This window comes from Macrobrachium nipponense, chromosome 14 (assembly GCF_015104395.2).
Source record: "Macrobrachium nipponense isolate FS-2020 chromosome 14, ASM1510439v2, whole genome shotgun sequence".
Classification (NCBI taxonomy): Eukaryota; Metazoa; Arthropoda; class Malacostraca; order Decapoda; family Palaemonidae; genus Macrobrachium; species Macrobrachium nipponense.
Genome location: NC_087207.1, coordinates 73,000,485 through 73,010,484, shown reverse-complemented (window position 1 = coordinate 73,010,484; position 10,000 = coordinate 73,000,485). Strand labels below are relative to the sequence as shown.

At 39.6% G+C, this 10,000-nt stretch overlaps 1 protein-coding gene across 1 annotated transcript in view; it reads right to left on the bottom strand.

Annotated features, from left to right (window-relative positions):
* Nucleotides 1-727: 727 nt before the first annotated feature.
* The window catches only part of LOC135226271 (basic proline-rich protein-like), a 68,840-nt gene continuing 59,567 nt past the window's right edge, over nt 728-10,000 (bottom strand). The window contains 1 exon segment of the mRNA XM_064265711.1: nt 728-920. Within this exon segment, the coding sequence (XP_064121781.1) occupies nt 728-920 (193 nt within the window).

Below are 10,000 nucleotides of genomic sequence, written 5' to 3'. Positions count from 1 at the left end.
TATCAACTGATAAACATCATGAAATTGGTCAACTACGCCCAGGCGCACAATGTGGTTTCCCTGGTCTCCTGGTCCAGTAAAGGCATTTCCACATTCAGAAGGACCGAAGGAACAGAATAGAGGTTACCGTCAATCCATTCAAACTGAATTTCTTCGTTCGTCTGGATTTTGGCACCCCTAGGCAATGCCTTTCTTGAAATAAGGGAGACCTGGGCTTCGGTGTCGGCCATGACTTGTACCCACTGATAGGCCGTAGGAGACTGTTCATCAGGCAGGGCTACATGGTAGCCTTGGAGAAGTTCACCTTGGAAGCTCTTTCCTCCCAAGGTAGAGACCGACTTGGGCACTGGTCGGAATCCGCAGCATGCCCACGCACACAACAAGTGGTGCAGAACCTCCGCAACCACCTCTTACCGGGAAGTCCGATTGGTCTGGGGCTTGGAAACTAGCAGAGAGATTGCGCCATCTAGGAGAGCTAGCTCATGCTTTCTCTCTTCTTCTCTTTCCTTTCTCTCTGCTTCTCTTTCTTTTCTCTCTGCTTCTCCGGCTTTCCTCTCTGCTTCTCTTTCTTCCTTTCCCTGCTGGCGCGCAGCAGCCTGCTGCGTCTTTATCCACTGGTCAAGTGCTGGTCCAGTGTAACCAGCCTCCCTGCCCAGAGTTATGAGGGCTCCGAGCTTCTCTAGCTCTCTGGCAAAGAAGTCGCGGGAAGCAGGGGAAGACATTTCCCTTAGGCTGCAGTAGAGGCTCGGAAGAAAATGAAAATAATGGCCAGGAAAGGGTACTGAATGTAATAGGAGTGCCTCTGTTGGAAAGTGGCACTCACTTGGAATGTGTTCTGCGACAATGGTAAGGAAAAGTCTGAAACGACTGGTGGGTGCTCGGTGGCACTTTGTGAAGTGGCACTCTCTTGGAAATGTGTTCTGCGACAATGGTAAGGAAAAGTCTGAAATGACTGGGTGCTCGGTGGCACTTTGTGAATGGCACCTTCTGATGAGGTGAAAAAATAGAATGCAGTGTGCGGCGTACGTCACACTTACGGGCGTTCTCAACTTGGGAGACGTTGGAATGGGCTACCTGTAGGTCCAATACAGGTGCACGGCACTTATGAGGAGGCGTTCCTTGGGCAGCACTAGTAGTGCTGGTATTGCGGCACTTTGGGGAGGCGTTCCCTTGGAGCACTGGTATCGTGCTGGTGTGTCCCGGACACTACATGCAGTATACTTAAATATACTGAAGTGAAATGGCACTGCTCATGGCAGAGTGTAATGGTGGAGGAGAGAAAGTAAAAGGTGGGAGTACTTCAGCAGCCAGTCGATGGACAGTGTCAAGAATTAGTGGCACTGTGAAATGGTAAGACCTGACGTGCACTGGTGGTGGCCAGTCCTAAACTGGTAACGACTTCCCTGTCTGGAAGTAATGAATTTGCGTGGCACACTGTGCGGGTTGTGCTTGCGGTACACGCAAGTCTTTTGGGATAAAAGTGAACAAGACCACTCGGGCAACGACAGGTAATGATAATTGAAAATGCTCAGTCCCTCGCTGAAGTACTCGGTAAATGAAATAAATAAATGCTTGCAAACTGCAATGGACACATGCGCGTACGTATCACGCTGTGTAAATGAAAGACACAAGAGACTAAAATAAGGTTAATTCTGCATGCTATAATTAATGGTAAGATGTAGTACTCTTGGCTTCGTGAATACTGGGTTCTCTCTCTCTCTCTCTCTCTCTCTCTCTCTCTCTTCTCTCTCTCTCTCTCTCTCGGAGAGGGTGAAAAATGATATATGAATGAACTCCCTTATATTGAATTGAACTACTAATGTTAGTTTAATATGACGCAACTTGCGTTAAATGATTTACTTACGTTAACGTTTTATGAAAAATGATAACGCGCTCGCGGTGAACGATGTTTACGTTAATGTTAGCGGCTTGCGCTTATGAAATGATTTGCGTTTCAATATGAATTTCACAAAGACGCGTTTTACGTTAACAATTCTTGTAATTTACTCTACTTGAGATTTACGTTAACTTTATGTAAGATTACTAGGTCCCTGTGAACAGTGAAATGACGGTAAGGATTTTAAAACTGTTAGCAAACGATTGTGAATGAGGTTACGTTAAGTGCGAAGTGAAATGAAACTTCGCTCAGCGCGCGAGTGAGCGATGCGAGGTGAAACACGTGAGGAGAGCTGACCAGCGCGGGCGAATCAGCTGATTCTCTGTAAATGCGAAGGCAATTTACAACACAAAATTCTACTTTCTTATTCAAGGCGAATTACGTTAATTTCTCTGGCAGAACGATAGATACTAGTACCGAGATCGATATTATTTACGTTAAGACTTCGAGACTTACGTTACTTTGCTTAAATTGTTTAGATAATGTTGAAAGGGATAAAAACATGGCTGCCGCTGTGAGCGAAAACGAAGGCTGGTTGAGACCGCGCAGGCGCGAAAGCTTACTAAGCTGAGAGGTAAGCGGTTACCAACACTTGGAATGAAAACTAAGTTACAAATGGATTCCCTAACATATCACAGACAAAAGAATTGTACACTTCTTTTGCCGTAACTATTAGTAAAACACTCCTAACTAGCTAGGCTTTCTAATAGCAATAAACCCTGGCAAAGCACTTCCTAATTTGATCTGGTCCTTTCTGGCATCTATCTGCACACGTGTTCGTGTGAGCTCCTACGAGGACAGCACAACGTAACAGAGAATTCGCGGGGCAAATTGTTTGCTCGCCGCTAAAATAAAGCACTGGCGCGTTCGCCGTTACAATAATAAGATTTCTACCTACGCTTTTTTTTTTCTTTTGACCACGTTCAACAAATAAAAATACTTAAACGTACCTTAAGCTAACATTGGTTATAGAATAATCATATTAATGAATGAAATACCTTACCGTGAGTCAGTGTCTTCTTTCCCTGCAAGTGTGCTTGATTTACGCTTTTTGTAAAATAATTTAACAGTTTACGTTTTACAACGGATAACGCGATTTACAAGCTTTTTTTTAAGCAAGCTAGGTTCATATACTCGGCGAAGGTCGACAATGTTTCGTATATAGCGGCCTTGAGAGAGGCTAGATACGTAAACGGAAATAATTGAGGGATTTCAAGAGGGAATTGCTTACTTACCGTAAACTGATAGTTATTATTAATTTCTTTAGAAGGAAGGTCGCCAGAAAACTCAGCTCGTTACTTTACGGATATTTATTTACAAAGAGGTCCGTGCTGGCCTGGAGGAAAGGTAAATGATGGCTCCAACTTATGTCATTCAAGCTGATTTTCATAAATTCGGGTAATGCACACTTGCGGGCAGAGAGACGGCACGTGACTCATGGAATCTGGAAAAGAATCCCAGATTATTAAACGAGATAAAAGGAAAAAAATGACTTCTTGCTTTGGATTAAGGCTGATTAATTCTCTAACATTGGGGAAGGTAAAACTCGAATGGTTCACTGAGGTATGCACGAAAGCTTGGTCTTTAACAAGTCACAAAGGGGAGCACGTGGCCGATGAGGACAAAGGGCTTTTGATGTAGAAGGGGTAAAAATGAGAATTGAAAATGAATTAGCAAGAGTCGTATGGTAGTAAAAGGGTGCTGGGTTGAAGTTTACACTTTCAGACCGTACCTTTATGCAATATTCAGTGCCTTCCTGTTGTAGAAGAATGCGGCCTGACCTCGGTTCAGGTCTGGGTTCGTGTCCACCAATACGCCGTGGGTAGGCCTAAGTTTTGGGAGGCTGGCCGGCTGGACATCGGTTCAATGTCTGGGTGCAGTGTCCACCAATACGCCGTGGGGTAGGCCTAAGTTTTGGGAGGCTGGCCGGCTGGACATCTGTCCTGGACTACCGACTGCAGTTGACTGAGACCGATACTCGTTGTTTTTGAATCACGGGGCTTCCAAAGACCGCCTCGAGCATCGCCTGAAAGGTGGTAAACACAACGCCAGCAAATTGGGAAGGAAAATAGGTCTTATTGTAGAAGTCCCTAAAATCCATCTCGAAGCCTAGCTACTCTTGTGACTTGCCTCTCTTACCCTAAGCTTCGTTCAGACCGGAAATATCTTCCCTACGACATACCCACTCTCCCAACAACAGTCGCTTCAGGAGAAGGCATGGCTGCTACTTTTATAATTAAATATCACTAAAACTCTGCTGGGAAGGCGAGGCGTTCTATAGACGTAGAAAAATACACATATATATATATATATATATATATATATATATATATATATATATATATATATATATATATATATATATATATTATTATATATATATATATATATATATATATAATATATATTAAGATAATCTGTTCTCAAAGCTTTCGGGAAGCCGTTCGATTTCAATCTCAAGAGACTGAAAAGCCGAATCGAACAGTTTCCCGAAAGTTTTCTGAACATATGTATCTATAAATATATTTAGTTATACATAACTGCTAATTTGTTTCTCCATTTCAAGACTCATCCTACTGAGAGTATTTTGTAATGTTACTATTATCCCCAGATGTGGTTACGTTGAAATGACTTACACAAAATTCTTGTTTCGTTTTTTGTGGATAAGGAAAGCGGACGTGAGATATGAGCTGGACTTGGTCGTATGGGCTATGACATTATTGAGAACCAATTGTCAAATAAATCGCAAATTCGTTTTTATGACTCACGTCACCCAAGTTTGAACCACATGGGAGGTGAAGAATTCTTCGTCTCCGTATTTTGGTCATTTGAGTCATTTCCGGTTGATTTTGGAAATTCTCCTCTAAGAACTGGACATCGTCATTTCGAAATCTATTGGTTATACCAGCATTTCTCCCCCCGCCCCCCGGAGCGGGGGCGGACTGCCTTCGGTGCGCCTCATGTGGTGCACTTTAAGCATTACTAAAGGTTTTTTTTGCAGCAGCGTCCCTCCAGTCCTTAGCTGCAACCCCATTCATTCCGATTACCGTACCTCCGTTCATATTCTCTTATAATAATTACTTCATAGTGCAACTGCTTTGAGGTTTTCCTCCTGTCACAACTTTCAAACCTTTCTACTCTGAATTTCCTTTTCATGGCTGAATGACCTCAGAGGTCCCAAAATTTGGTTAGAATTCAGTATTCTATTCAGTTCTACCATTATTTCTCTTGCAGCCTGTGTCGGTTCTTCATGCTAGCAATCTTTAATGCTACAAGGTATCGAGCGAATGTTGCATCCTGTATCGAGTGTGCAGCGGTGTTACGGAAATTATTGAGTTGCTGGATTTTCAAGTATTTTCGTAAATTCTTTGTGAATCTAAGTCCTCGTGGTTTTTTGTTCTCTTATGCCAAAGTAGGTAATTTTCTTTTGGTGATGAAAATGAGATATAAAATCATCGACCACCCGTGATCTATTTTTCCTGATCATTGATGATTTTAATGTTTTGCAGAAACTCATGAAACACTAGCAGGATTCGACGAGCAATGATAGCAAGTAAACCAAAGATTTTATTTATTTATTTTAAACGATGAAGTTGTTTACTATTTTATTTGGCAGCCTGGCGATTTCGTTTGATTTTTATTCGAAACATCGGCATACTTCGTGAACTTCAAAACAATGAAACGGAAACTAAAGTTATCATTGTGTTTCCCAGAGACAGCAAGTTCAATACGATCTCAAGCGCCTCAGTGGCGTGGTTGGTTTGGTATTTGCTTCTCACCTCGGTGGTCGCGGGTTCGATTCCCGGCCATTCCATTGAGGAGTGAGAGATGTGTATTTCTGGTGATAGAAGTTAACTCTCGACGTGGTTCGGAAGTCACGCAAAGCCGTTGGTCCCGTTGCCGAATAACTACTGGTTCCACGCAACGTAAAAACACCATACAAACACTCAAACAATACGATTTCAGAGTATTTGAGATTAGATACAGAATACATAGTGGAATGTGCTTCCCTAACTAATTACACTTAATTCTTATGTTCTAGTGTACTGAAAACCATTTTTTTAAACTTCTGAATGAAAAGTCTTTTTGAATATTCCCTATTCCTCATGCTGGAACTTTCCCTATTCCTTGTGTTGGAATATTCCCAATTCCTTATGTTGCAGTATTCCCAATTCCTTATGTTGGAATATTCCCTATCACTTATGTTCAAATTTTCCCTATTCCTTGCCAACATTAAGTGGCTTGAGAGTGCTGGTATCTCGCATTATTGTCAACACTTCTGAACATCACCATATACTGAGTATTCTACATATCCATAAAAGAAGTTTCCAGGGACGTATCCAGAAATTTTGTGTGTGGAGGGGTGGGGGGGAGAGATCTTGCTATCCCATGAGTAAATGCTAGAGGTTAAGTTACATGGCATCGATTTAGTAACATTTCTTTATAATAACTTTTACATCATGAACTTGAATGAAATCACAATTAGTCACAGCTTTTAGGCTGCTTTCATAAGCAACTTAATTTCCTGAAAAATGTTGCAGACTAGCTAGTAGACTATAACTACACTACTATATCAAACTACAGGCAATCCTTGCCGCAATAAAATTTAGTGATATTGCTACGAGATAAAAAAAAAAATTGATTTCTCAATAGTACCTAATGTTTAGAAATTTATCAGTGTAACTTTGACGCTTCACCGTTTTATTGAGAAAAACAGAAACATATTAGAATCAATATTTATAATAAATATATTTTAAATTTTCCTTCAGACACTTGTATATTTTGAATTACACCTCAAAATCATTTCTTGGAATATTGTGAGAATAAGGAAATGGATCATCAACCATTACATAAGAGCATGTGGCCTACAGATAGATCCATTTAATTATGGTTTTGCTACATAAATTTTTTAATGCAATATTATTTCTTATGTAATTTTGTACTACTTTGTACTTCAGTTGAATAAATTCAAAATATTTTGCAATAAAAACAGATATGAATAAATTAATTAGAACTTAACTGAATTACTATTTCAATATTTCCATAAGGCAAAATCAATTTTTCTTTTTTTTGCCATGAGCAAATTTATTAATTACTTAACCAATGTCTATATCAACGTCATAAAATGAAATACTACTAGATTTGTCTTTATTTTAAAGAAGAAAAATACTACTATTAGACTGTTAGATACAATCCAAAAAAACTAGATATAGTAGGATAATACAAGGAGTGGCAACACTGTTCATTGCTTGGTACGAGGCCGAGAGGCTTCTTATACTTCCATTTATATATATATATATATATATATATAGTATATATATATATATATAGATATATATATATATATTGTATTCAAAACAGAAATCTCCAAATAAAATTCATATAGTCTATATATATATATTATATATATATATATATATATATATATATTATATATATATATATATACACATGCATACATACATACATACATACATACATAAAATACATATATATATATATATATATATATATATATATATATATATATATGCATTCTTCCCGTAAGAGAAATTCTTTTATGCACATCTATATGCAACATATTTCAGTGAGCAACAGGAATAATGAAACAACCAAATATTTTACTTATTGTAAGACATACACAACACCTCACTAACGCAGAGGGCCATCTTGCGCTTCAGTTATTACTGTGCATATGATTAATCTCTCCTTGATAACGCCACTTTGTTGGTCTATCATCTGGTTGCTTGGAACTAGAGTTAATTAGCATATTAATTATAATGCTTTGCATTTTGCTCCACTATCATCGTCTGTCTATTCCGTGTCAAACAGTCACAAGCACAAACAGTGATTAGAAGAGGAACAAATGTTTGATGACACAAACAGTAATTGGAATACGTTTCAGTGGGGTAATTGTAACATGATATAAATTTATCTGCGAATTTGTTGTTCATCTACAAATGGTAAGTTTGAAATAAAGTGAGGCATTAACAGTCTTGCCCATGATAAGTATATCTTAGTTTAACCTGACCGCTGCACGGAGCTGATTAACAACTCCCCTAGGGCTGGCCCGAAGGATTATATGTTTGTACGTGAATAGGAACCAATTAGTAACTTAGCAACGGGACCTACGGCTTATTGTGGGATTCGAAGCACATTATATATCGAGAAATTCATTTCTAATCACCAGAAACAAGTTCCTCTGGTTCCACGTTGGCATAGCGGGGAATCGAACTCGAGACTACCGAATCGATAGGCAACGAGGAACTTTTATTTGAGAATTTAGGTAGAATTTACACTTTCTTGTCTCAGGTTTTCAATTCAGGCATTGAACTTGAATATAAAGCGGGTTATGATTTAAATGCAGGTTTAGCTTGCAGTAGGGCATGTCTTCCGATGCAGTAGGGAATTTATGTGAATAGTGGACAGTGGCAATTAATGAAAAATGTTATTGGACAAGATATTACAATATCCATAATAATAATGCCCTAGTGGATCTTCTGTGACTTCCCCTGGGTGACAGTATGGGAGACATTACACAGCCACCCACCACTTGCAAACCGGTTTGTCTGCCCAGGGCCGTACGTAGGGGATCGGGAGGGTAGGAGGGGCAGCAGCGTTGAGATCCAGCGAATTTGGGGGCACCATCAAGCTCGTGAACAGATATTTCATGTTGAGTAGTAGTAGTAGTTTTGACGGCGACTTGCGCTTACCTTGTTCCGAATCCAAACCCCAGTTGGGTCTAATGTGTCCAATGAAATATCCTGTGACCTAGGAATTTAGTGGGCTCTGTAACGTGAGTGATTTGTGTCCAGGTTCAGGATACCTGATTCCCTACAGGGACCAGGTGGGAATGAATACCAGCTTTTGGTTGGGTCAAGAAAACGATAGTGTGGCTATAATAGATTCACACCAACTGTGCATTTGATGTCTAGGCCAGTCCCTTACGACGCTCCTGATTGGCTGTTGATAAGCCAATCACACGGCTGGAAACTGTCTCTCGAGAGAGTTCACATGGGTAGGATCTAAGTTCCACCTCTCCTGAGGGATAAGTCTTTCAAAAGCATCCCTCAGGAGAAGTGGAACATAGATCCTACTCGAGACCGAGAGTTTCCAGCCGTGTGATTGGCTTATCAACAGCCAATCAGGAGCGTCGTAAGGGACTGGCCTAGATATGAGATGCACGGTTAATGTGAATCTATACCACAGCAACCCATCCACCCCCCCCAAAAGAAAAGGTGACTTGCTAAGGATATCAAAAGGCTGCAGCCTTCATGCAGCCTTCACATGCCACAACCTCAGTAGGGAGGAAGGTACATGGTGTATAATATACACATCCTCAAGGAACAAGGGATACGAAGACCTCCATTCTTACAAATTTATCGCCGACGTTTCATGACATAAATTCACATTGTCAAGGTTAAGAGAAGAAAATAATTTGCAGTACAGATAGAATCATGATATCACAAAACAAAAAATACATAAAAAAATAAAAGATAAAATAAAATATTAAAAATTCACAAAAATGGCAATGCAGTATTAAAAATAGGTATATAAATGAACTTAAAACAAGAAGAAGAATTTGACCACAAATTATATTTATATGTACATACGTATATAATACATAAACCCTCTTGGGATCAAACTGGTTTCGTACATCGCAGGATATATTCCTCCGTTTCAAGGGAGGCATCATTATTGATATAATGATTGCCAGTGCTGCTATTGCCATCTGTTCTCGTATTACTAATGAGCCTTAGCTATTCAAAGCGGAGAGTCTTTTCAATGTTATGATCACAAAGACGAGCTTATTTTCCTCCATTGTGGAATTGTATGCTTCGCGATTAGTGCCTTTACATGTATTTGTATTTTTGTTGTGATACAGAAATTCATCTTGCTCGCGAATACAACTGAAATAGAATTTTTGATACTTTTCAAAGGTATTTTCTTAGCCTCCCAATTAGTATCGTTTTTATGTGCAATTGATGAACTAACAACTCTGTTTAAATCTGGAATCCTTCCATCTTTCCTATCTTTCTTTCCCCATTAATCAAACTGTATTTCTTTTCCGGTGTCTGACTAAAGTTTGTCGCCGATAGCATT